Raw genomic sequence first — 27,868 nt, forward strand, 5'->3', positions numbered from 1 at the left:
CTGGATGCGGAGCTCCGCTCACATCTCCATCCTCTCTCCATCCCCTTCTCCTCTGACATCGAGAGCTTCTCCGTTTTCTTCTCCCTCCGGTTGTTCCCGACCAGGATGTGGCACTCTGTGGCTCTTCTCCTCTCTGGACTCTCCGCTTTGATCAACGGTGAGCTTGACTTCATCTCTTCTCCTCGTTCATTCAGGATTCTGGCTGCAGCAGTGGCATTTAATAGGAATACAGTCGGGAAAGGGGTGCTATTTTTCTTTTTTCTTCTTTTTTTTTTTTTTTGGCTTCATCTGATAGGAATTATAAAGGGAAACAAACATTGTAGGGAGAGAAAAGTGAGAGTATTGCTCACCTGTTTGCTTGTGTATTTACATCCATGGGTTTCTTTTAGATTAATGTGTTCTTGTTTGGTTTGTCTGGAGACATATGTTCTGCCTCTGGATGGCTTTTTTTTTTTAACCAGGCAGATTGACATCGCGATGACAGATGCAGCAGGCAAAACGATCCGAGTTGTCAGAATATTTCATTACTCCAACATTTTCCTTCTGTCCAAATCTGCGCTCAGATCAAGGTAACCCCCCTGCAGAAGAAGCCCATCAGTTTAACGACACATACAGATCAGCATCTTGCATCTCGCCTCCCTGTTGCTGCAGCCGGGAAGCTGAATAGGTTTTGGGCTGACGGCGGATGACAGAGCTGAGAGGCAGATGGGGTGAACTTTCCCCACAGGCGACGAGCGAGAGCGAGATAGTCAGGCTGTAGATGAAAAACCAGAACGACATGAAAGACAGGAGGACAGGAAGGTAAAAGTTTCAGACTGTGCTGCTGCAGAAAGAGAAACACTATGATGAATCCAGAGCTGCTGCTTCTTTCACTCTGAGGAGCTTTAAAGCCAGCTGCCTGGTGTTTCTCTGACTCACATTGCCGTCGTTTCTCCTTTTTCACAGCACTATGGAGAAGTGCAATAATATTAATCCTACTCTGTCTTGTTGTTATACGGTTTTCTCCCGAGTTCAGTTGCTTTTTCTCTTCTTCTGTGCAGTCTGTGTTCGACTTTAGCAGAACTTTTTAAGTATGTGCATGGGAATTAATAAAACGTGGATGGAATAACAAGTGTCTATTTTTTTAAGAAAGCTACTTGAACACTGAGCAGTGTATGAAAATGAAGTCTTAAGGAAATAGTAGAAAAAAGTCAGCAAAAACTTGAGATCTTTTTGGTATTTATCTATTTGGTGTAGATTTTGTAGCCAATAAGACTTAAAAACAGGTTTTTCCTGTTAAACTCTGTTGTGTTGTTCACTAAAAAGGACAACAAATTGTGTCAATCTGATGGGTTGCCGGCAACTTTATCTACTTTCCTCCCTGCTAAAAAAAAGCAACCCCACAGCATCATGCTTCTACCACCTTGTTTTCCTATCTATCTATCTATCTATCTATCTATCTATCTATCTATCTATCTATCTATCTATCTATCTATCTATCTATCTATCTATCTATCTATCTATCTATCTATCTATCTATCTATCTATCTATCTATCTATCTATCTATCTATCTATCTATCTATCTATCTATCTATCTATCTATCTATCTATCTATCTATCTATCTATCTATCTATCTATCTATCTATCTATCTATCTATAACTTTATACTATGGTTGTTTTTTCTTATATACAACATTACCTTATCTAAACTTTCTTTGTTTTTAGAAGTTTTTTGTTGTCAGAGATCCTTCTAGAGAGAGTTTTCTACTTTGAAAAGTGCAATTATGTTTGATTCATGGCTCATTATTTCCAGTTTTGAGATTTTATGGCTCTAAGAAACATTTGTCCCACTAAAACCTGAGGAGCATCTCATAAAAACTACTTGCATGGTTCTGCTACTGTTTCATAATATTCAATATTTCAGAGCGTCAGGATCTCTATAACCCTGAATGAGAGAGAAAACTCTCTGGAGGGTTTACTAAATGTGGAAAAAACTTACTAGAAATTATGCAAAAATAATCTTTACATATTTAATTACGCGTTTCATTTGCATTCGACCGCCAAACCTTTGAAGCCAACCTAGTCATTATACATTAGTTTAAGCCACTTTTGCCCTGAAATAGTTTGTTAGCATTTTTAATTGGTTCATTGAGGATTGTCTCTGTGTCTTTTTTTAATTCTCTCTTTAATTTCCCACTGGATTATACTAATCTGTTATAACTGTTGGATGATTTATTCTGAGTGAAGAGCAAGACATCACGTCTCATTAGGAGACAAAAAATGTAAATACAAGTGTGGCTGAAAGTGATATAAAAATGAACAAATTTTTCAATTACACAACTTGTTTCACCCCATTAACTTTTCACTTAAGTCACATTTCCCTAAAATTGATTTTATATGTAAAAGTATTAATTTTCTCTTAATTAAATGTTCTGATCTGACATTGATGACTTTCGCCTGCAGGAGTTATGTAATCACAAACCCATTTTACTAGTTAAGGATTTCCTTCAGGGCTGGAATAACCTTTGTGATTTTATCGGGCTTGATCACATGTGATCATTTTTCTCAGATGTAAGTCTTGTTTTGTTGTTTTATTTAGTGTCTTTGCAGGGGCCTCACCAGAGGAACCTGCTGAAAAACCTCCTGAAAGACTACAACCGGATGGAGCGGCCAGTGGGGAATGACTCCCATCCTCTGACGGTCTTCTTCACCCTCAGTTTGATTCAGATCATGGACGTGGTATGTGCATACGAACTGTTATTGATTGGTTTTTCTCTATTTATGTTACCGGTACTAATCTCTCTGAACTGTCAGGCCATATTAGTCCATCATCATGTGCTTTTGATCTTAATCCCTCTCTGCAGTTGAAAGCAGTCTTTTATGTCATTGGTCCGTCAGTAATTCATTGTTCACTGACCTCGGGTCACGTCCGAGCATCATTAAAAATGCAATTTGCCCTTTTAAAAACCATCTTTAGATTTGTCAAGCTCCCTTTATTGAATTGGTTCTCCTCAGAATCTCTAATTACTCGTGCAGAGGTGCTCAGATCCACGGCCATCTTACTCTGGACACTAAAATGTTGGGCTGTCATATCTGTTACAGCTATGGTTTGGTTTATTAAGTATTGCTGTAGCTAAGTCAACCTGTAAATCATCTTCAGTTACCCTGTGTCTTAATCATGGCGTTCCACTGGGTTCTGTTCTCTGTCCCATTTATTTCATTTTCGCTGTTTTGGTTCTCATTTATTAAGTGAAATCTCCAATCACCTCCATGCAGGTGAAATTCAGCTTTTTTGTTGTTGTTGTTTTTTTTTTTAAACATTTAACCCCCTTTATATGTTGTGAAAATTTAACTCAAACAGAACTCCTTAAAAAACATAAAGTCCTGACTATACGATAAATTTCTGTATTTGAACAAGGAGGAAGGTTTGGCTCTTTTTTCAGCTAACTTGATCTCACAGATTGTTGGACTCCTGGTTACACTGAGAAAATGCTTTATTTTTGTTTTCCTCAGTTAAGGAATATCAAGAACAACACCTTAATATTTTCAGTGCTGAAACATCAATGGGTTCTTCGGACTTTTATTTCTTCTTGCACAGATAACAGCAGTTCAACTTTTACTTCCCTCTTGATTTTCTATGACTTGATTTTCCAGGCACCTCTATCACACACCATAACCGATTAAAGAACAGAAAGTAGTTATACAACCACAATATGTTAACTGTGCTAACGTATTTTCTTAATTCTTCATGATGTGGTTACAACCATCAGATAGATAAATCATATAAAGCCTGAAAATGCAACATTCTTAACTTTCTTTTTTTTAAATATTTTATATTTATCTGCCTCCAAATTCACTTTTTATTACATTTTTAAGGCCAATTAAATTAATTAAATATGTTTAAATATGTTTCAGGATGAGAAGAACCAGGTGTTAACCTCCAACATGTGGCTTCAGATGGTAAGGACTAGGTGTTTGACTTTCTGGCGTTCTGGGTGTGTATGTTTTATGAACCACTTTATATAATGTCTAGCACCCAATTAAGGTCACAAGACTCTCTGTAATCTAAATTTAGAACCAAGAAAAATGTCTTTAGAAATACCAGTAGGGTTAAATGATTGCTTGTTCAAAAGAAAATTAAAGGCGACACCTTAATTCAACTGAGCAAATGTGTTCATAGTAAAAAGGTTTTACACCTTCTTTCAAAGTTTGGACAAAAAAAAAAAGAATCTGGTATTTTATGGGTTCTGAAATCATTAAAACACTCAACAGGTTTTACTAAGAAAAGCTGTCTGAAAGACAAGTGAACACATACCTTCAAAAACTGTTTTTCTGTCTGACTTTAAGTCTCTCACATCATTGTGGAGGGATTATTATCCACCGTTCTTCATACCGTTGCTTCAGTTCATGTAGGTTTGCAAATATCGGTTTCTACATATTTCTCTCAAGGATCCACTACCTTTTTCTGGCTCATTCCATCGCCGCTGCTCTTTTCTTGTTCAGCCATTTTGCTCTAGATTTGCCAAGCTAAGCTTCAGCTGTTTGACAAATAGAGTTACATTTGAAAGAAAACTTTGTCCCACACAGGACCTCATAGTCAATTCAATGTACTTAAGTCTTCTGGCTATGAAAAATCTTGAAATCATCATCCCTCTACCATTCAGACAACTTCTGGGATTTGTTTTTAAATAAAAATACCCAGAACTTTAATATTTCACAAACTTACTGTGGCCAGAATACTTAGAAATGTAACTTTTGGGGGGTATTGCACCAACTTGACTTTGTTGTAAATTTTCTGGGAGATTCTCTCCTAGGAAGATTTGAAACTTTCTTTTTATGTTTTCACCCTGTAAGAGGTTTTTCTTGAGAAATACTTGACATTAATTGGACAGTTGATGATTTTACGATAATTTAGATTCTTAAAATTCAGCATCAAACATACAGTGTGAAAGTTTATTGACTCTTCTTCAGAGCCGATGCAACAGCAGATAGAGTAGAATGTGGCACAGATAAAGTTAAATTAACACCCATTTTGACAAGGACCAAATAGATTTGTGTACAGTGTTAAATTGAACTCTTTAAATGTTGATTCAATGCAGCAAAATTTGTTGTAAGGACATTGGAAAAATGCACTGTTGACAGCAAAAACATGCGACCATCAGAGGTAATCACACCTGCTGGTGATCAATTTATCAAGTGTATTAAATTAGAAGTTCGCGTTTTTTATTTTAGATCATGATAAAGACTATATCATTTTATAATAATAATAATAATAATAACTTTAATGAATTAATAGAGAGTGTACATTGTTTTTTTATCATGACTGTAAGAGTCTCCTGGTGGAAATTAACATCAGCAATTAATACAGTTGAACTAAAAACATGCTATTTAATCAAAAGAGACACAAAGAGATGTTTCCTATTTGTTAAGTTAGTATGTTCTGAAGAAGACTGTATGCGGCAGTCTTTGCAAATATTTGTAGCAACTCACTGTGTTGCTATTGCATAATGTCAACTTTTTAAAAGTGCCTGCAACACTTTCCTTCCTGGCAGGGGAGAGTACTTTGGTACTAATCTATTTCTGTTCATCTGGAACTGAAGATAAAGTGTCTTTCCTGTGAATCTGCTGGGCCACATCATCTTACCTGTCTGTGTTGGTTTAAAGAGTTGGTACGACCACTACCTGCAGTGGAACCAGAGCGACCACCCTGGCGTGAAAAACCTCCGCTTCACCACAGATCAGGTCTGGACTCCAGATATTCTGCTCTACAACAGGTAAAACACCTGAACACAGTAAACACCTCCGATACAGAGAAGCACACCAGTAGGTGGTGACACTTGTCTCCCATGTCCTCCTCCCTCAGTGCAGATGATGACTTCGACTCCACCTTTAAGACCAACATTCTGGTAAACTCCAGCGGCTTTGCAAAGTATCTCCCTCCAGGTTGGATTCTTGTTCTGCATTCATATTTCTTTTTTCAAAAATTATTAATTACAAAACGCAAAAACAAAAGCCAAACAGAAAGGTTTAGCAACGCTAAGGCCCAATTTATGTTAAAATGGAATATATGCTAAAGCGGAAGCTATGCTACTGAATTTGAGCTAAACCGGAAGTTATACGAAGCCGTTTTTGCTAAAGTATGATTTTGCTAAAGTGGAAGTTATGCCGAAAATAAAATTATGCTAAAATGTAATTAATGTTAAAACAAGATTTTTACTAAAGCCAAATTTATACTAAAAGTGAATATTTTGCTAAAACCGAATTTATGCTGAAACGGAAGCTATGATAAGCATGCTAGCATAACTTCCGTTTTAGTATAGCTTCTGTTGTGGCTTTTGCTGTGTTGTTGTATTGTGATTTTTGCATTTTGTTGACTCTTGTGGGCGACTGTATGTTACTATAACCATTTTTCTGAAAAGCTGTATTATTTTTCCTTCTTCTTCACAATTATAAACTGCTTTGCGGTGGTCTGTCATAAATAAATACATTGATGTTTGTGGTAACAACGTGACAAAATGTGGAAAAGGTGAAGTCCTATGAATACTTTTCCAATTTTCTGTTCTATATATAATTTAAATTGTCTAAGTCCCCTCTTTCATCATGGCTGTCTGATACCTCATTTCCCGGAGGTGCAGCAGCTCATTCTGCACTCTCTTCATGCCCTCTTGTTTATACATTTGACATGAATATTTCATTGATAGAAAAACAACATTTGCGAGTATAAACTGCCTACAGCGTTCACTTCTTTCTCCTTATTTCTAAACCTTACGACAGGCTCTCCTACACTTCTGTGAAGGTGACGACTCCCTCGGGGTTTCTTGGGTCTTTGCTTTGTATTTTCTCAGGCCCTCCCAGATTAAAAGAGCCTTAGAGTGAATCCCATTGTGCAGCTGGGAGTTAGAGCTTCAATTACCCACTACAGTATAAGTCATGGACATCATTCAGCTTATGGACCAGATTTATTGAATCATTGCTGCTGAGCCTCTATGTATGTCTCCTCTTTGCTGAGGTTTAGTTCAGATTCAGTAAAGAGGGCATTTAAAGAAAAAACTCAGGTGTGGAAAAGTAAGTGGAGAGGTTTTTGATGGCCTTAACAAAGATATAAATCTACTGAGAGCTGCTACTGAGGGTCTTATTGACAGTAAATAAAATGCTACAAGTATGCCAAATCTAATTAAATAGCTTATAAATATGGATAAAACTTACAAAAATTAATTAATCTTTTATTGCAGTAGCATTATCTCATATTACATTAGAGGTAATTTATTCAGTTGAGGAAAACAAACCGTGTTGCTTTAGTGAAATCACTAGTGAAAAATTACTATCATATGTGTTTTTTATTTAGTTTTTTTAAGTTATTTTGAGTTTCTATGACTTTCTGTTTTCTTTATCTTATCAAAAAACGTGGCACAAGGTCTACTTCTTGTAGCCACTGGCTATCAGGCTGGACGAGGGCTCATATTTATCTTGCTCCCACGCGCTGTGAGCTGGATGGTAAGAGAGATAAAAAAAATCAAAAAAATCTTCAAAGCTCACTATTTGAGAACTGCTTCAAAGCATGAAGTCTGTCTTAGGTACTAGTCTTTTTTTAGATGCTATCTACATGCAGAGCTTTTCTATCCTCCAACCTTGTAAACGTGTGGAGTTTGTTGAAAAGTATCAAGACTTTAAGTAGAAATAGTCATTCCCTATAAGTTACAGATTATCCCCCCTAATGACTAGATTTATTCATTGTATTTTTCTAAATATTTTAAGGATTTTGCCACCTACCAATAATGAGGTTTGTGTTTTCCTAAAACAAAATATTAGCAGATAATCAGATTTTTCCTGCATGCCAGCTTGTGACTGCTTTGCTCTGATTAATGACATTTCAGACAAAAGATGCAGAAAGTTTCAGCTCTTATCTCCACTGTGTGGCATTTACAATGAGGCAATCTTATTTCAAGGCCTCCGATGCAAGTGATTTCTGCTGTATTTTAAGGGCAGCATTTTCTCTGTGACATTGACAAAAGAAAAACCCAGGAGCCTTGAGAAATTTTGAGAGACGTTGAAGAAAAAAAAAAAAAAACAGAGCTGAAGGAGAAGCAGAAAACTGAAGAGATCAGTTGCATTTTTGTGTTGTATGGGATTTTTTTTAGATTCATATGACTAATATATGATTTTGTCCAGATAAAGCAAGTGAAAGATTTAATCTTTTACTGTATAAGACAAACAATTTACTGATCAATGTAATCAGAAAATAATTATATTTGTCTAAGTGCTGGAAAATCTGCAGGAGTCGGCAGTCATAGACTTTTTCATCCTGCATTGCATTGCATTATTACCACTACTACTACTACTACTATTAATAATATGAAAAATTGTAAAGTGGTACTAAATGAAGGAATTACTTCCTAATCAGGGATCATGATGGGAATACAACAATACCTACCACTACGACGTCTTCTAATGCTTGCAAGGAAATTGAATAGTAACAAATTCTTATGTTTTTTTCCTTCTGGTTCCCAATAATGTGATTGCTAAAAACAATTTCACCCCCATGAAGCAAGTGCAAGAACCAATTTTTCCAGAGCAAAAAGTGCATGAAAATAATTTCATACTATAAATGAGAGATTAACCTCTACATGCTCTCAAACTAGAAGTCAGCTTGCTAACTTCTTCTGAGAGCTGATTTGCATGTCGACAGGCTCACAATGAATTTCTCTGTTAGCTGCAAGGCTTCCATGACATTTTGTTTGTGTGTGTGTGTGTGTGTGAGAGAGAGAGAGAGGATGTCTTAACAGGCCTGATTAATTTTGTCCTTTAAGTACATTAAGAGCTTCATTTTGCCAGAAAACCACTGTGTGGATCATTGTGATTCCCAGGGATAACACCCTGGGAAGAGCGCTGTGCTGATTCATACATGTGAGGGCATTTATTTTGCATGACAAAAGGGGGCAATCTCATTAGGGCAGTGACTGTAATCTAGTTTTTTCAGCGGTGCTGTGAATGTTTGTATTCTGTTGATGCTCAGCTAGCAGCTGTGTGCCGGCAGAGCGGAGAAGAGAGAATCTGACAAGCAGAGAAAAGACACAGACATGCCTTTGATGGGAGGCAGTTTGTTATCTAGTCAGCTTTCTTTTCTTCAGGCTTCTTTCTAAGTTTCAAACTGTAAACACTTTGCACTTCTGCTATTGGCCGGGCTGCAGAGCTCGTCTGATCCTCAAATGCGTCTTCGTCTGTCTCTGCAGGAATCTTTATGAGCACGTGCAACGTGGACGTGCGCTGGTTCCCATTCGACATTCAGAAATGCGAGTTAAAGTTTGGCTCCTGGACGTATGACGGCTGGCTGCTGGACCTCCAGATGACCGAGGCTGACATCTCGGGATACATGCCCAACGGAGAGTGGGACTTAATTGGTAAGAAGGGGAAAAAAAACATCCGAAAAACCTTTACTCATGAATAATCTGAGTAAGTTTCTCTGATTGGACTCCTTTAGGTGTTCCTGGCACCAGAAATGAGGTTTTCTACGACTGCTGCAAGGAGCCGTACCCAGACGTGACGTTCGTGATCACGATCCGGAGGCGGACGCTCTACTACGCCCTGAACCTGCTCATCCCTTGCGTGCTGCTTTCCTCCATGACCCTGCTGATTTTCGTGCTGCCAGCTGACTCTGGAGAGAAGATTTCACTGGGTGAGTGGATCAGAGCGGGCTTGACGGTGAAGCTGCTTGGTTTTACTCCAACTGTGAGACTTTAACTCCAGGAAGGTGCAAACAAAGAGGCAACACAAACACAAAGTAACAAAAACAATGCACATTTTAGCATCACGGCTAAAATGTGGCACAATTATGTTTGTGTTCAGACATTTGATTCACTTCATGTACATGTTTTTAAATTAATTATTTAACAATAACCCATCATTCCTGAAAACTTTTCCAGCTAGAGTTCATGAAATACAAGTCAGGTGTTTACCCATTTGGATAAAGGGGCCTTAACATTGCAGCAATCCTTTTATTTTCATTTTTCAGCCATTTATCTTGACAAAGGTTTAAGTGAGAGGTTCACTCATCAGGCTTTTATTAGCTAGTACCAATTACTGGTTTTCTTCTAGTTCTCGGGGGGAAAAAACTGAAAAATTAAGAAACTTGCTAGTTTAAACTTTGTAGTAGCTCAAAAATAAAACATTTTGGCAAAAAGAACTAACCACAAACAATTTATTTGGGAAGGATTGTAGAGTAACCTTTTCTTTTAATGAATGCCATACCAGCAGGTTTTGATTTTAATTGATAACACATCTTTGTCATAACTATCTGTGCATATCAGTGCCACGGCTAAAGTTTAGTACAATTATATTTGTGCTCAGACGTTTGATTCACTTCATGTACATGTTTTTAAATAAATTATTTAATAATAAGCCATTATTCTTGAACAGCTCCACCAGGAGGAATGAAGCTGCTGAGAGAATCATTAAGAGAATTAGAAGATCGTTAGATTTGAGTAATAGCTTAAAGACGGGTTAGGTTAGCTTCCCATGAAGAGAAAACCGTTTATATTCCTGCAAAAAGTCTGTTTTTGTTAAAGCCAGAGTTGTCTTGTAAAATGTTTGTCTATTTTGGAGTTTAAGATGTTAAGTTGACCAAGACATGTTACAATATTTTATGTAATTTTGTTTTACTCCTATTACGCTGTTTTTAAAGTTATCAGAAAAACGACTAGCAGGTGTGAAAATATGTTGTTTTTTTTCTCAGACATCTTGCTGCCATATCCTGGTTAAAGACAGCTGTGTGAGTTGTTCATAATAAGCACAAGACAAGCAAAAGTTTTGATTTTGTCTGACGTGCCGAGACTGGTTCTGATTAGATTGCTGCATCCTGTCAGCCTTGTCTCTTTGCTCAAGTTGATTATTAAATAAACATCTGCAAAACAAAACAGAAAAACTTAGCCACAAAAAATAAAAATATTTAAAAAAATTTGTGAGATCAAAAACCCTCTGTAATTAATCTGATGTGTTTGCAGCATAATTGCAGCTCGATGTTTTTGTGAATAAAATTCACAAAATAATCAGCACTGCAAAAAATAAAGTGAAGAAGTTATGGCGAAACTTATTCTTCTTCTATGATTTCTGACTTGATTTTGCAGCAGAACAGTATCTCCAAATCTCTGACTTGAAGAAAGTTTTAGTGTTTGTGAATACAACCTTTTTCCCTTGAGTCATAACGTCAAAAACATTCTGATTTACCCAACGTGAGTTTCATGAGTTTGTGAAGAATCCAGGTAGTTGTAAAGTTGCCAGAGTATCGTAATGTTGTTTTTCCACTTGGAGTGGAGCTGCTACGCTGCTGTCAAAGATGTTTATTTCAGGGAACTACTTTAGAAAATTGTTCAGTTTTCTTTTCTTTTTTTTTTTGTTGCTGTTTTTATAAATCCACCATTTTATGTTGTCAAATGTGCAAATCCAACACCGACTCCTGGCATTAGCAGCAACTGTTATGCTTATGTTTCCAAATACATTTTCTGTTTTAAGTATTTTTATTAGTTTTTTTTTCCCCTTCTGTATTTAACAATACGGAAGAGAATTAGTGCCACTGAAAAAAAAAAAAGATTTCTGACTTTAAAGTCAGAATTATGACAAATAATGCAAAGTTGGCCATTTTAACTGATTTTTAATGTAACTTTTAGTACAACTTTGCATTAAATGTGTCATTATTTACCAAATATCATAAACATTCAGGAAGAGTCTTTCACGTTCAGAACAGGTGTTAGGTTTATAAAATTAAATAATGTGTTACAGAGAGACACATAAGTTTTCCGGCCACTTTATTAGGTTTGCTTTGATTGTGCTTGGTTGAACATCTTTTTGCACTCAGAGCTTTCTTATTTCCTCCTGGCAAAGATTTATCAGTGATATTCCTCTTCATGTAATTTCAGCATGTTTGTTTGCTGCACATCCGTGATGTAAGTCTGACATTTTTCCACTTCCTGAAATTGTTCTGGTGGATTGTTACCTGCTGCCCATTAGACTACAGCTAAAGAGAAAAGAAACGTTTTATTGCCTAAAATGCCTGTCTTTTCAGAAAATGGCATATTTTTGAGTCTGTATACTAAAGTTAACGATTAATGAATTCTTAAATTAGTTGACGATTATTTCAGTAGTCGATTAATCACAATTAATCCAGTAAATTGTTTTAGAAAGCAATTTTCTAATTTCACAGGCAGGCTGTGAAATTTAAACAGTGCTCGGTTATTAGCTGGAGCCCAAAGTAAGCCAGGTAACGATCCTCACATCATTATATCAGCAGCAGCAGGTGGTATAATGTTCTCATGTTGCTTTCACCAACTTCTCGCCCTACTTTCTGAATGTCTCAGCTGACGTTTGTATTTTTTTGTTTATTTGGGCTCCCATTAGCCATCGTCGTGACAATGCCTGCTCTTCCTCGGGTCCACACATTTATATAGCATTAGTAACATAGCATATGGACTCATAAATGTACAATTATAACTCTTAATTAAACAAGGCTTTTTAAAAATCTCTAGTATTGGTTACATTTACGTTTAAGACGAAGGAAGGGAGTTCCATGTTTTCATTTGTCCAGGATTCTTGGACATTGAGACTCATGAGACTTAGCACCACTTTTCCAGTCCAGTGTTGGTGAAACGATGGGAACTGTAGCCTCCTTGTCTCAGCTGACAGGAGGGCCACGCTGTGTTGTCCTCTACTGCTGCAGCCTGTCTGCTTCAAGGTTCGATCTGGGTCTCTTCAGCGAATCGTCTTCAACATGTTAACCTACCGAAATTCATTCTTGCTGCCATGTCGTTGACTTTTATTCACTATTTATGGCCATAACCACTGGACAACGTATATATTTATACTTATTAACTAGTATTTCTTGTAATTCTCTAGTTTTTTTTGGTGTTTGTGTGGGTTATAAATATTGACGTGTCACGAACGATTTGATTCTTTTGTCGTGAACGTTAGAATTTGAGTTCCAGTTAGCGAGAGCTGCTCTTTGGTTTTTACAACTTAGCTTCTTTATAATGTTCGGCACACACATCAAAACTATTATTTTCATTTCATTTAAGATTATTGATACAATTGATAGAAATGGGTGGATATTTTTTATATTTAACGGTGCAGAAGAGGATTTTTGTTTCTGCTAAAGCAGCTCCAGTCGATTTGTTTTCTTCCTTTATGCTTCTAAATTGGTTGTATTTGAATAAATCTAAATTTGACCTAATACAGATAAATTAAAATTTTTGTGAATTTCAAAAACTGCATTAGTGATAACATGGCTTGTCCTTTGAAAAAAGTACATTTTCAAAAATGTGTCTTTTTAACAATCCTGGTGATCTGTTCTCTGAAGTCAATTTTTTCATTCTTATGCTTCTAAATCACAAAGAACCCTAAAATGTTACTAATGCACACAAAACTTGTCTTAAAGAATAACCTAGGTTTGACATATATATTTTAAAATGTTGTACTTTATGAGAATATATAGCTATTATTTCTGCAAGAACATACTGTGGTTGCATTTGTACAAATAATTCTACATTTTTGTGAATTGTAAAAACTGTATTGGGTATAAATTGGTTTCTTCTTTGAAAAAGTTAATGTTCAAACCACTTTCTTTTTAATGACTCTTTAAAGTGAACAGATCCTGAAGATTCAGTTCCCTTCAAAGAGTCATAAGTCCCTTAGTTAAAACTTCTACACAGTATTTTGTTGCCCCAATTGTATCTCATACTTTGATGGTTTAATCAGTGCTGGCCCAGAAATACAAAATGTCGAGCCAAGACAGACAAATGAAGAAACTGAAGCAGTGTAACTTCAGAACAATCTGTTTCATCCAAGAGGAAAGTCCTATAAACAGATCAAATCTCTGACTTCACTACCTTCAGACTGAACTTCTGAAAGTAGGCCGTCTTTTAAAGTGAAACATTGTGAAATATCTCAGAGTGAAGGCACAGGAGAGGCTCAGGAGATTATCATGAGGCACAAAGGAGGCAAACTGGGAGGGGGAGAAGATGAGAGAGTAGAGGGATTACTGGATAACTACAAACAGAGAGCGGCGGCGGGTGTGGGAAGAAGGCAAAGAAAAAAAAGTCGAGAGAAGAATTAGAAAAAGGTGATGGAGGACAGACGAAGGAAGAAACGAAGGACTGGCAAGGCTGACTGTAAAGAAAGAAGTGCTGCAAAATTAAATTTTAATTTCACTATCACCCTCTTTTAGGATCTGACAGTCATGTCGTCTGAGCAATAAAGACTCGAGACTATTATCTCGATTTTAAAGAGCAGAAATAATGACATGTAAGAAAGCTTCAGCCTTTTGAGAAAGCACATATCAAACACTCTCAGTTCTCAGCCACTCCTTTGTGGGTCTCTCAATACTAATTGGCTCATTTTGTTTCACTGAATTTACCTAAAAGCTACTTGAACGTCCCCTTAAAGGAAACCTCAGAAAATCTGCGAGCAGCAGCCTTATTTTCACTCGTGTCTCTCCGTCCTCTCACTCTGTAATCTAAATGGATGATAATATATTTTTAAAAATGCTGTTTGCCTCCAGTCTGAGTGGGAGGAAACTGGGAGGGAAGCCACGGCAGCTTTGTCAAAACATTTCCTCAACCTCAATACACGATGGATTATACAGCAAGGAGGGAGAAAAAAGCCTCACACATGCGGCCAATTAACCTATTGATGTAATTAAGGCTAGTGAATTGATTCTGGAGGAAGGCGCACGGACTGACTTCAAGGAAAATACAAGACTGTCACTTCCAGAGTTGAGTACATTTACTCTGTTACATTTGCTAGAGTAACTTTTGAAAAATATAGATACTTTTGGGAGGATTTCTACTACAGTGTAGTTTTTACTTTTACTTGATTAATTTTATTATGAAGTATCGCCACTCTTGAGTAAAATTTCTGGATTTTCTACCCATTAGAATGAAAAACAAACATATTTTAACCAAACATTCACCACACAGAGACACAAACCTGCAGTTTGTGTTAAAGTTTATTAAGTTAATAATTGAAAGAATCTGATTTTGAAAAAAATGTCTTTTTTAGTCTTATTTTGTTACTGTGTTTTTATTTATGACTTATTTTAATTTTTACATTTAAATTGCCATTTCAGCATAACTTCATATTTTGATCCATCTTATGGTGTAATTTTTAAATATTAAATTATTACTCCTCTGATGAGTTACTCAGTACTTAATTTTAATCTTTTACCAAATACTTTTTTACTCCTACTTCATTACATTTGTTGTATTTTTTGCTAAATAAATTAATCGCATGTTAAATTGAAGCAAGCTCAATCATTTTCATTTGCATTATTTATAATTTTTCTCTTTTCTCCTTTTCTTTTTACCAAAAATTGGATGACAAGTTTCAGTTTGGTGCTTTTGTCTTGCCAGACAAAACTTTAAGAACAATTTTGTTTGGAGAGACGTCATAGTCCATTTTATTTCTTGATTTTGTTTATTTGTTTTGGATATTTGAAATATTTTCCTCTTCCAGCGTTAAATGTTCATTAGAATTTAAAGTTTATTGATCTTTAAAAAATGTGTTGTTGCATTATTGCGTCACTAATAATGCAAGATGGTCTCTAAACAACATTATCGTTTATCGCAATAATGTTTGGGACAATTTATCCACCTGGAAAATTTGTTACTGAACTCTGGTCACTGCTGATGGTGAAGCGACATCAGGACTGAGCGCTCAGGGTTAAAGGACCGTCCTTTTAACAGGAGAAAATTAAACATAAAGGAAGCATTTTTATTTCACCTAACAGCCTTAAAGCACTCATATTTCACCTCTAAACTCTGGGGCTTAATTGAATGTTCAGATTGGAGACAGTTATGCCAGCAAAGCACTGCTTAAATTAAATCTGGACCATAAATGATGTGGAGGTGGATAAATGAAGAGCATGAGGTGTTTTTCCCAGCAGTGTGAGACGAGTTTTTTCTGCTGTTTTGGCTGTGGAGATGCAGAGCGTCCGGGTTGGGGGTGATTCAGTGTCGGGGCTTTAGAGTGTAATTTACATAAATCGACCAGATCCCATCATGAGCCTTAACCGTTTATCAAAACACTGAACGCACAGGGGAATCTAACCACAGTATCGACTGCCTAACAAAACGTAGCTAAAGCCTCAGAGACAATCTGTGTGTGTGTGTGTGTGTGTGTGTGTGTGTGTGTGTGTGTGTATGTCTGCAGGTATCACCGTTCTGCTGTCGCTCACTGTTTTCATGCTGCTGGTGGCTGAGATAATGCCCGCCACGTCGGACTCCGTCCCGCTCATAGGTACGTGGAGACCAGGTTTTTTATTTTTATGTAAATTTAAATAAAATATTAATGAGGTCTAGTCAAAACATTCCACTAAATCAGCATTTAAAGATCATAATTAGGAGTTGGTATCCCTTTCCAGGCTTATGTGGTTTGGCAGACTGAAAGAAAAAGACAGAAAACCTTTTTTTTTATGCTAAAAGAGAATCTCCATCCATCATGAGTGTTGTCTCTCTTTACGAAGCTTTTCTGTCCCACGTTTTCATCCTGTGTCGCTTTCATCTTTCTTATTTCATTTTGTGAAGTAATTTCATCCAATTCATCATCCTTGCCTTATTACATCAGCCTTCTTCATCCTTCTACTTCCTCTCTATGATGCCGTTTCATCCTAATTAATCTTTTGATTCTTCTGTACCATCCTCATCATCAATCTTTATTTAACCATTTTATCCCTCTAATTTAAAAGTGTAAAAAGGAAAAGAAAAGTTCTAGTTTCACTGGTGAAAATGTCTTGCTATAAGTGAGAATAGAGCCAGTATTTTAAAATTTATGTTAAGGAATTATTGACTTAAAACAATCTCCTATATCTTACTGGAAAGTTAGTTTTGTCTTATTTCAAGTGCAGATATTTGCACTAGAAACTAGATCAAAAATATTTCAGATTTTGTTTTTTCAGTGTTCTCTTTCACCAGTAGAGCTGGATATTTATTGAATCGTTTATTATTTATCGTGAGAAATTTCTTATGACAACAATTTAGATTTATTATGGTCATAATAAATTCCAATTAATGATGTTTGAAACCGTTTGTAATGTTGTCATTGTTAGTTTTACTATTTTCTTAACTGTTTTTTTTTTTCAATCAAAGCATCAATAAATATGAATAAATTTGAAAATATGATTAATGTGAGGCAAATAACACGTATTCATGTGACTTTATGTGAAGAATCTCATTACAAATTGGTGTTTTCCAAGAGCAGTACTTGTGTTTGTGTCATACACTTACCTAAGAAGGAAGTAATAAATAATTCTTATTAAACTTTAAGTCCACATCGCCCAGCCCTGCATCCCACAATTTTCATCCCATTTATCATTCTATCATCTCTTCTCAAGATTTCACTCATTTTTGTTTCAATATGTTCAAACTTTTCCCAACCAAAGTTCACTGCAGCACTGTACAATCAGCTTAGAGTCACATTCAATCAGTCAAACCCTTAATTACATTCGAATTTAATTTAAATAAAGCAAATCAATTCAGTACATTATCCCTCTCTCAGTGAAATCCATTTAATCTTCTCTCTCTTCTTCCTGTTTTGCTTTATCAAAAGGTACAAATTCATGCCACGTCGCTTTTTGGTTTTAGTCTTTTCCCCCCAAAATTGCCTCTCCTTTAAACCAGTAAACTAATATTTGTTTGTTCTGGTCATTTTTAGCAAACCCATTGTCCAGTTGAGCAACACAGTCACTCACAGCTAGTCAGGTTTACAACAGAGAGCTTATTTATCACACCTATATGCTACTGTAAGGACATTTTATGCTGTCATAACGTACAGCTACAAGGAAGCAGCGCTAAGAATTATAACCTAAAAAAAAAAAAGCTGAATTTACACAAGCCACCTGCTCACCCTGAAATTTAAGGGGCTAAATTTATTGTGGCCACAGTGCAGAAAATTAAAGAGAGGACAAACTTCAGCCAGAAACAGATGCAAATCTCGCCCTGAAGACAAAGCACCTTGTGTTTAAAAGCTTCAGAAAAATCCTCAAAGTGCTGTTCTCAGCATTTTTCTTGTATAAAGACAAACTGCTCTCATCTTAATCTGTTTGATTTTGCTGACATGAACAGAACGAGTGAGGAGGGCCGTAACGATGCCATCAAACCTCAGTTACCTTGAAAAAATCTTTTATTTTGAATTGATTCTCCTCTTGAGAATGTGAATATGTTTTAAGTATTTAATCGTTGACCTCACATTGCTTGGAGAGAAATAAACTTTACAGAAAACTCCAGTAACATGAAGGCGAATGACTGAGATGTTAACCTTGTGGATGTTTTTCCTGATGCTCTGAATTGAAAATGAAGTATTTCACTGCTTTCTCCTCCTCCTCAGGTCAGTACTTTGCCAGCATAATGATCATCGTTGGGATGTCAGTCGTTGCCACCGTTGTGGTTTTACAGTATCATCACCACGATCCAAATGGAGGGCACATGCCGAAATGGGTAAGACACTTTATAACGTAAAGTGTTTTTATTGATGTTGTGTTTTTATTGTTGATTCTGTGTTGCATTGTGTTTTTGTGTTTGATTTGATGTAAAGCACTTTGAAATGCCTTGCTGCTGAAATGTGCTATACAAATAAAGTTTGATTTGATTTTGATTTGAACGTACAGTTTTGGAAAAAATGAAGAAACCACTGCACTGAACCCCATTGAAAACCTCCTGGTTATTCCACCAAATATTGATTTCTGAACTCTTTCTGAGTTAAAACATTAGTATTATTGTTTCTAAGTGAATATTAACTTGTTTTCTTTGCATTATTTCTTTTCATCTTTTTAGTTATTTTTACTGTTTCTCATTTTCTGCAAATAAATACGACATTTTTGCTTGGAATTTCAGAGACATGTTGTCAGTAGTTCCTAGAATAAAAGAACAATGTTAATTTTACTCAAACATATTCAAGGTTTCCCTCAGAAAACTCGTTAAGTCCGGTGGGTGCGAGGGCAGTCATTCATCCGGCAGCCTGTCGTGTTTTTGAGTTAAAAAATATTTAAAGTTGACATGAAATTTGAAAATATCACTTGACAATTACACACCTGAGCACCAACTATAAAGCCTTAAAAAATGCAAACATTTCGTTAAAAGACTTCAAAAAATAAGCAATGCTTAGCCTGGTGAGGGCACAAGTAAAGCCTGGTGGCCTGCCAGGCTTATAATACACTTGGGGAAACCCTGATATGCCTATAAAACGCAAAATCAGAGAAACTGATCATTTTCAGTTGTCTCTTAATTTTTTCCAGAGCTGTATTTTCATCATGTTTTCTCTTTAAAAACATGATGAGTAGTAATCTTACTTTTGTTATTCTCGTATTCTGCCCAGCTCAGTTTCGCTTTCGCTTCATCCCTTCGTTAGCGTATCCATCGTATGCTGCGATGCCAGTTTCTCTTTTTATTCGCTGACTTCATCGGCAGTGACTCATCCAGCAGTGGCAGTCTTCAGTAGCATGTTCATCAAATGCCTCACCGCAGACTACAACAGGAGTGCTTTTCAAAGCACTCTGGATATGTGGGTGTACTCGGTTTGACTCACTCCCTACTTCTATTTTTCTTACCTTCTGCTCAATGCTGAAAAAAAAAATGCCTTTATGAAGAAAGTTTGTTCTGACATGGATAATTTATAGTAGAAATTGAGATGTGGATGGGTAGTGTGAAATTCAGGCATATTTAAAAGCATGGATTAACTTTTTTCTGCTTTACCTGCAAAAAGAAGAACCTTCAATTATTGATATGTGGACAAGTTTGCTGACTGCTTGTGCAAGCAGGTGCTTTACGCATTGACATATTGCAAGGACGTTCAGTTGATGAATGGCCTGTGTTGACAATGCGATGCCCAATTAGCAAACTAATTGATGAGCTTCAGATTAGCACACTTCATAATTAGAACGCTACACTAAAACAACATCAGTTGACTTCCAAAGATGTTCTGCAGACACTAATTGAGCAGTCACTTGGACATTAGCTCTCATTTAGCATCCAGACTCCCATCTGGATGCTGCTGGGTCACTCTGCCCTTTCAGGAATGAAAGGCTCGGTCTTTTTTTTTTTTTCTTCATAAAGGGTTGGAGAGGATGAGTGGAACAGAAGTTTTAAATCCGAACCAATTTGTGCTGTTTTTATCTAATGCTGTAGCTCACTGAAACACTGCTCTGCAAGCACATAAGGGCAATAAAACGGTAATCACACAGTCGTCTATCTCAGTGAGTCCACAATTTGAATGTAAGGCTACATTTGAAAGTAACTGAGAGTCTCTGTTGATAATCTAGCAAAGGCATACAGAAAAAATAAAGTCTTTTTCCTTTTTTTTTGCCTCGGGCATTTTTACCAACCAACACTTGAAACCGAGACAAAACTGCTGCAGAATGAAACAAACCACAACGCTGGAAACAGTCGGCATCTGAAACCAAGCAGGCTTTTAGAACAGCTTCGTTGGAGCTCTGAGAGCATCAAGAAGAAATGATTTGAGTATATTTATAATACCTTATCAATTGATGTTACAGTCAATTCTTCAAAAGTATTGATTGTCTTTGAAAATGTTCACATTTTTCCTGTTAAGACGATCATGATGTGGTAGTTGTAGGTGGTGAGGATGAAGCAGCGGACCCAGATGGTTGAGCAGTGACGATGATTTAATGATAAACACAATAATCCAGGCATCACAAAAGTTCTGAATCTGGTAGCAACTGGTAAATCATATGACCACCAGCGGCATACGGTAGGCAGACATGAGACGAGGATCCGACAAGGAGCAGGGAACACAGCTGGGATTAAATACACACGGAGACAATCTAGGGAAACAAGGGACAGGTGTAAACAATCAAGGGACAGACGGGACAACACAGAGACGCAACAGAACACAGAAACCTAAATAAATACACAGAGAAACCCAATCCTTACAAAGACCACAGTTTGCATTTCATTTGCTAGAAAAACACAAAGCAATGGAGTATGAATAAAAATCTGGCGTACATTTTTTATTCACTCCCCTTAATTTAATTAATAGTTGTACAAATCTTCACGTATGTTTTGACTAGAACCTCCCAAATGTTCAGTCACAATCAATGGGCACTGCGCCGTCGCCTAGCAACCCCAGTCAAGCCCTGCCCTGTTGCCCAGCAACCCAAGCGGAGCTCCAGCACATTTGGTCAGCTGGTTTTATTGCTACTTAATGGCTGCTAGAAGAGACAAGTGTTTTGTTGTTGACTTACAATTCAGAACAACTCGCTGCATTCTTGTTGTTTGTGCAGGAGGCTCATACATACAACTTTCTGTTTTTGAAAGATGTATGTTTGCATAATTGTGCATCTGTTTGCAGCCATTTTCGCATGCGAGTGTAAACATTGAGCAGGGGGCATGGCCAGCAACTCGGTGTTATTTGGATTTTAAATAACAAGAAGTCTGCAGAACTGAGCGGACTGAAACTTGATTATCCAAGAATGATTTCATGCCAAAACATTTAATGAACATGTTTTTTATAATCCAAAGACTTATCCTAACCTGTTCAAGGAAGCATAATAGATCACGCTGATTATATTTTTTCAGGAGAGTAGTATTGTAAGGGTGGTTGTATCTCAGTGTTTATTTTTTCTCCTGCAGGTGCGTCTCGTTTTGCTGCAGTGGGTCGCCTGGTTCTTGAGGATGAAGCGGCCCGGGGAGAACGACGATCCAGAGCGACCGCCATGCGCCCCACACCTACGCCGCTGCTCCTCAGGATCACAGAGCGGCAGCATTCCCAACCCTCCCGACCCAACCCTCCACCCGCTGCACCCGCAGAACCTGACGCCTCTCCAGACGGGGCCGCTCCACGCGGGACACCCTCACCTGCAAAGCAGCGCCAACAACAACGGGAACCTTCTCTACATGGGCTTCCCGAGCATCGAGGACTCATCAGTTCTGTCGGAACCCGTCCAGAGGAATAACATCTCCGTAGGACCTCCACGGGTGGCAGGAAGTCCGCCTCCTCACCTGCCGTCGCAGTTCTGCAGCTCCCCTCCGCCTCCAACTCCCAACATGGACACAGTGGGGTGTCCCAGCACTGTCTCTAGTGGCGGAGGTTTTGGTGGGGGACCAGGAGGGTGCTCAACATCTGTGATGGGCGACCCGCAGCTGCAGGCCATCCTGGAGGAGGTGCGCTACATGGCAGACCGTTTCAGAGAGCAGGACGAGACCGAGAGCATGGCTGACCAGTGGAAATTTGCGGGCGCTGTGATCGATCGCCTGTGCCTGGTGGCGTTTAGCGTCTTCAACATCATCTGCACCATCTCCATCCTCATGTCGGCTCCAAACTTTGTGGAAGCTGTTTCTAAGGATTTTGTTTGAGGGCGGGGGTGAACAGGAAGAAAAAAACACAAAACACACACACACATGCAAAGGAATGTTTTGGAGAAAATTAAATATGGTATGTAGAACGGAACGGGCTCTGATCCAGGGAAACACGATTTCCAGCAAACTGTAAGCGCTGTGATTTGTGATTGCAAGGATCTGGGGGAATGGAAAGAAACTAATGGTTTTCTTTGCAATAGATTCTGTTTTGTAACCAAAAAAGAAGAAAACAGATGATGAAGGGAATACGGGGTGAAGTTTAAATGAAATTAGAGTGCAGGGTGCTTTATCAGATTCTTGACAAGGTGAAATTGGTTTTTGAGGCCGATTTGAAAAGGACTTTTGTTTAAAATTCAAGGGAAATATGAGTCTGACAAGGACGCTAATGCATCCTGAGGTAATGACGGTCTGATGTCAGGGAAGACTGTGGGAATAAAAGAGGAAGAAGAGACAGACAGATAGGAAGCGACAGATAAAAGAGACGGATATGTGACTGTTTCATTTCTTCAGATAGGGGAGACAGCCTGTTAGTCCCACAGGTGGAGAAAATACCGCATCACTCTAAAGTGATGAGAGAAGAAGAGGCTTTTACAAGGACACAAAACAAAGAGCAGACGTGAAGGACAGACACTGTCCCTCTGGGAACCTGAGGCAGGCAGAGTTTTGAGAAGCTGCTTGATGCTCGGATGCACAAAAGATGACCGAAGATCAAGAGCGTCGCATCGCACAGGAACTCATCTATTATTCAATCACATTTCGGCTAATGACAGTCAAATTGAAAGGCTTTGGATAATCCTCCAGACTAACAAGCTTCTCAAAGATGAACTCCCATCTCTGCTTGTGAGCCACTTTGAATCTCCGAGACCTTATCTCTGTGAGGCGATTGCCAATCAGAACGCTCCTCAGCGGCTCCTCTCTGTGTGCGGCGCTCGTCCCGACCCGGAAACTCGAATTAGCCGCTCATCAACAATGCAGCGGCCCGTCGCTGCGCCACTGTGGAGACCGATGAAAATTCATGCACCGGTTACCTAACTGCATCTGGCAGGTCATAACGGACCAACGAAACTCATTGGATTTCATATTAAAGGTTTAATAACTCAGGCAGGAGGTCAGGGCTCTTAAAGGACACCAGAGGCAGAAGGAAGAGGATGAGATCATTGAATGTAGAGGAGCAGGGTCCTGTTAATTTCCTCTGACTGGTTTAATTTCAATATATTTTCATGAAATTTAGAGAATGTAAGAGCGCAAATCAACACCACAACATTCTTACAGGGATTTTAAACAAAATATAGCAAGTCTCTCTGCTGGCAATTTGAATAAAAACATCATTTTAGCTGGGCTTAATTCAGAAATATTAATGTGGTAACAATGTGTATTTATTAGACAATCCCACCCTAGTTTTTATTTGTACTACAGTGGCTTGTAAAGGTATTCCTACATCTCGAACTTCACATTTTATCCAGTTACAACCTTCAACTCAGAGGAATTTCAGTGAGACTCTAGTTTTGGATTTGTTTTCAGACCTATGTGTCAGTACTTTGTAGGGCTAAAACGTCTTTAGTCAATCAATCAATTCAATTTTATTTGTACAGAACATTTCAGCAACAAGGCAGCAAAAAATAAAAATCAACAATTGAAGCATTAGATGTTTCCAAGTGTTGTCATTACCTGTCAAAATGTTGGTTAGTCTTTCATCTATTATGGTACCAAAGCAACTCTAAACAGGTTTTTAAAAGTCTTAAATTCATGCAGCTAAAATTAAGATTTTAAAGTATCTTAAAGTTGATATGCAAGTTTGTTATTAATCTCAGAAATTCTCTTATATAAAACTTGGACATTTCTGACCTTGAAAAGTTGGAAATATTCTAGGAAACACTGAGAAATTTCCAAGTTTTTCTAGAAATTTACCGACAATCTAAAAATTTTCTGGAGTTTTCTGGCATAAATTTACTCGTCTTTTTTTTTTTTTCTATCTGCCTATTGTTCTGTATCTAGTTCTAAAAACATTGAAGTCTAACTTCAACAAATTCCAGATTATTGTTTTAAAAAATTTAAAAGCTGTTTGTCAAAAACGCTGCAGGAATCTTGACCCTCTCTTCACAACAAAGTTGCTTCAGTACATTAAGATTTGCAGACATTTGTTTCTCCCTCAAGGCCTCAGCGCAGCATTTCAATCAGCTTCAGGTCTGGATTTTGGCTCGTCCGCTGCAGCACCATAACTCTTCTCTTTCTCTCATTCTGGGGAAGATTTGCTGCTGCGTTTAGGATCATTGCTGCTATCCTGTTTGTTCTCATCTGTCAAAACAACCTTGTTTCTGTAGTCCTTTTGTTCACAAAGTCATGCTACCATTATTTTTATAGAGAAGAGGCTTTTCTCTTGGCTTGTACTGTTATTATGTAATTTCAACCTTCAGCTGAGGCCTGAAGACTTTGTGATGAAGCTTTTTGGTTTATCTCCTCCTGGGAAAATTGGCAGCTGTCCCAAATATTTCACAATGTTAATAATTTCCTTAATGCCTCAGGTTAATGGGCAGCAGCAGTTACTTCCTGGTGTTTCAATCAGCTAATCAAGTGATTTTTTTTTTTATCAAGAGGAATCAGTTTTTTCTTCCTGTTTTACAAGGATTGTACATCTTCAGGTTGATGTGTCAAAAAACTAACTTGATTTTAATGTTAAGGGTTACTGAATATCAGTTTCCAATAAGAAAAAAAGAGATTCTGCTTAAAATAAAACAATAATCTCAGAAGAAGTAAACAGCTGACCTGTATTTCTTTTATATTGTATTCCCAAAGTGTACAAGTCACTAAATAACCTACCATCAAACTGCCAGCAAAGATACAAAATCTAATTGTTATAGAAGAAGCAAACAAAGCAAAACAAGAAAAACTTTTAAAACTAGAGATTGGCATTATGAGAAATATTTTTGTTACATCAACAAATCCAGTTTTATTTGATTAAATAGTGAACAGAAATGCTGCGTATCGCAGTATCAGCCAACGTCCCTCAACGTTTCAGCTGCAGATTAATTTACATCTGATGCTCTGGAGAGTTTTTACAGCAGCTGGATGATGTATGTGGGACTGATTGGGAATAAAACAAGAGCGGCTCCATTCATCCTAATAGGAAAACATGACCAGTGCAATGTGTGGCTTATTAATGAGCTTCTAATCATGTTATGACAGGAGGAAAATAAATCTCAGCGCTTGGCCTCACGGGCTGTGTTTATTGGTGTTGGATAGATTTGCTGTTTGGGGTTTTCATTGGATCTAGCGACATATATCCACATTTATTGCCACTTTGATTTATCTAAGAAATCCATGAATATTTTTGTAGTTTTCCTGGGAATGTTTAAGCTAGAAGTTGCAGGCGATTGAGGAGGCTCAGTTGTGAAGTTGTTGAAGGAACATTCGGAGTTTCGAGTTAAATCTGCATTCATTTTGTGAACCTGGAGAAAAGCTACAACTAGTTGTGGGGCATTTATCGTATTGTTTTATTCCTTATTGTGTTAAATTTCTTATAAAAAGTTTGAGTTCTTGTTTTCACAATAAATTTCAATCAATGTTTCAACTCCCTCAAAGCTGTTCAAATTGTTGTAATTTCTATTTTTACCATTTTCTCCACCAGTGAGATCAATAAATAAGAATACACGTGAAAATATGAGTAAATGCAAATGCCGTGTGCATTTTAGTAATGCATATCACACTTATTTGTGACTTATGTCCTGAAGACATGTATTAAAAATGGCTATGATTTCTAAGAGCGGCGTGTTTTCAGGATTTTTTTTTATTGCTTTGCCCGTCAAAAACAAAAAATAAATAGTATTGTCATGTTTATTGTTATCCCAATAGTACTACCAAATATCTTGATAAAACTTTGTCCATATCATCCATCCCTGGACACAATTATGTCCCCCTGAAGCATTTTGTTGGGAGACTTTGAAAGATTATCTGGAGATTGTTTTTCTAAATATGCGTTCCCAGATCAAACCCAAGCTCATGAGCGTGAGATTGTGTATCTTGGTGTCTTGTCCATGAATGATGGCAGGATGTAGCTGCAAAGTCTGCAGTATTATTAGTTATACTTCAATCTGTCAAAGTGAAGGAAACTCTCAATTTATCGGTCCATTCATGGTCCAACAACCATTCCAAGTGTAACCTGATTTCATCGCAGATTAAAGTGGCTAAAATGAACTTCTGCACTACAAAAACACAATAATCTTACCAAGTATTTTTGGTCTAGTCCAAATATCTTAGTACACTTGAAATAGGACAAAACTAACTTACAAGCTACAAGCAACAAATATGAACTAGTTTTAAGTCAATAATTCCTTAATATTAATGAAAAAGTTCTAGTGAAATAATCTGCAAATTAAAGTGTTGTGTTACACTGCTGTTTTATTTTACTTATAACCAGTATTTTTTAATATATTTTGAGGAATTATTGACTTAAAAGTGTAGTAGTTTGGACGCCATCCAGCAGAGGGCGCATGGTAATCCTTAACCGGAGCCGTTGTTACAGGATTAAAGATGGCGGAGCTACAGCAGAACGGGAAAGAGAAATGGTCCAACAAGTGTCCGATATAACACTGTTTATACAGTTCTGCTTTGAAATCAACACGCTCCTTGAGTTTAACCTTAATAGCGCTCGTTCAGCCTAGCTGCGTAGCAACTTCTCATTCGAAAATGACAAATTTTAAATGAAGGAACAGGTGGGATGATAGAAAAAAACGGGCCGAATAACGCAAAAAAAAAAAAAAAAAATGTAACGATTGGAAGATTTCGAGGGCTGGTGAGTTAATGCACTTTATGGAGTGAAGTTTTAACTTTCCTTCAATCTAGAGCAGTGACAGACGGCACTTCACAAAAGTACTGATTCTGTACTTCTCTGTTCATGGGGGATTAAGTATTTCACATATTATGTTCTTTTTATCTTTTATTTTCCTGTTTAGCAACTTAGAGGTTCCTATTTTTTTTTTATATTTTATAAATATGTCTAAGTTTATTAATGTGAGAAAGCTTATTCTAATGATGTTTTCTTTTAATTCAGCAAATTTAGCCCTTCATGTTTTGGACAGGTGTTCAACCCTCTTGATACAAGAGAAAACTCAGGTTGTAAAGAAAATGACCACCTATCAATTAATTGTTTGTTGATTTATCAACTTTAAATGAATAATTAATCGATAACTTGCATTGCTTCTGAAAGAATGATCTCTGGTTGTTCTCGCTGAACATCACTACCCAATCTCACGGACAATATGGATGGATTAACTCTGGCTCTTACCTTAAAGGCCAGCTATGTTAGCTACATTCCTGTCTCCGTCTCGCTTCAAAGTGAAGAGTATGTCTCTTCTTCTGCTGTCTTTCTGTCTCTTCTTCTAACTCAATTCCACAAGCAGGGAAAAAGTAAACTTCCTGCCTGAGGGTTTGTTAAAGGTAACTCTCCTTTGAGCACACGCTGACACTCACATCTGTACAGAGAAAATAAAATATTCTCGTTTTTCCTACGTCTCCAGTGTTTATATTCCTGCCTTGTGACTG

At 37.3% G+C, this 27,868-nt stretch overlaps 1 protein-coding gene and 1 long non-coding RNA gene across 2 annotated transcripts; one reads left to right on the forward strand and one right to left on the reverse strand.

Annotated features, from left to right (window-relative positions):
• The first annotated feature begins 48 nt into the window (after positions 1–48).
• On the forward strand, positions 49–27,794 carry chrna11 (cholinergic receptor, nicotinic, alpha 11). Its single transcript, XM_044138880.1, has 10 exons — positions 49–157; positions 2,581–2,720; positions 3,897–3,941; positions 5,646–5,755; positions 5,845–5,924; positions 9,212–9,379; positions 9,460–9,654; positions 16,173–16,259; positions 18,345–18,454; positions 21,605–27,794. Exons 1-10 carry the CDS (start codon positions 106–108, stop codon positions 22,325–22,327), a joined length of 1,710 nt encoding a protein of 569 aa, XP_043994815.1. The 5' UTR covers positions 49–105; the 3' UTR covers positions 22,328–27,794.
• Positions 99–5,821, reverse strand: LOC122843814. The gene is made up of 3 exons (XR_006372780.1): positions 5,626–5,821; positions 351–754; positions 99–202 (listed from the first exon to the last, which is right to left on the reverse strand). It is a non-coding gene; the product is annotated as an uncharacterized LOC122843814 (long non-coding RNA).
• Positions 27,795–27,868: the final 74 nt, after the last annotated feature.

Source organism: Gambusia affinis, linkage group LG14, assembly GCF_019740435.1.
Source record: "Gambusia affinis linkage group LG14, SWU_Gaff_1.0, whole genome shotgun sequence".
Classification (NCBI taxonomy): domain Eukaryota; kingdom Metazoa; phylum Chordata; class Actinopteri; order Cyprinodontiformes; family Poeciliidae; genus Gambusia; species Gambusia affinis.

Coding starts and splice junctions, on each gene's coding strand:
- chrna11 (XM_044138880.1), top strand. CDS start 106: ATGTGGCACTCTGTGGCTCTTCTCCTCTCTGGACTCTCCGCTTTGATC. Junction 158..2,580: donor ACTCTCCGCTTTGATCAACG/GTGAGCTTGACT, acceptor TGTTTTATTTAG/TGTCTTTGCAGGGGCCTCAC. Junction 16,260..18,344: donor GGACTCCGTCCCGCTCATAG/GTACGTGGAGAC, acceptor CCTCCTCCTCAG/GTCAGTACTTTGCCAGCATA.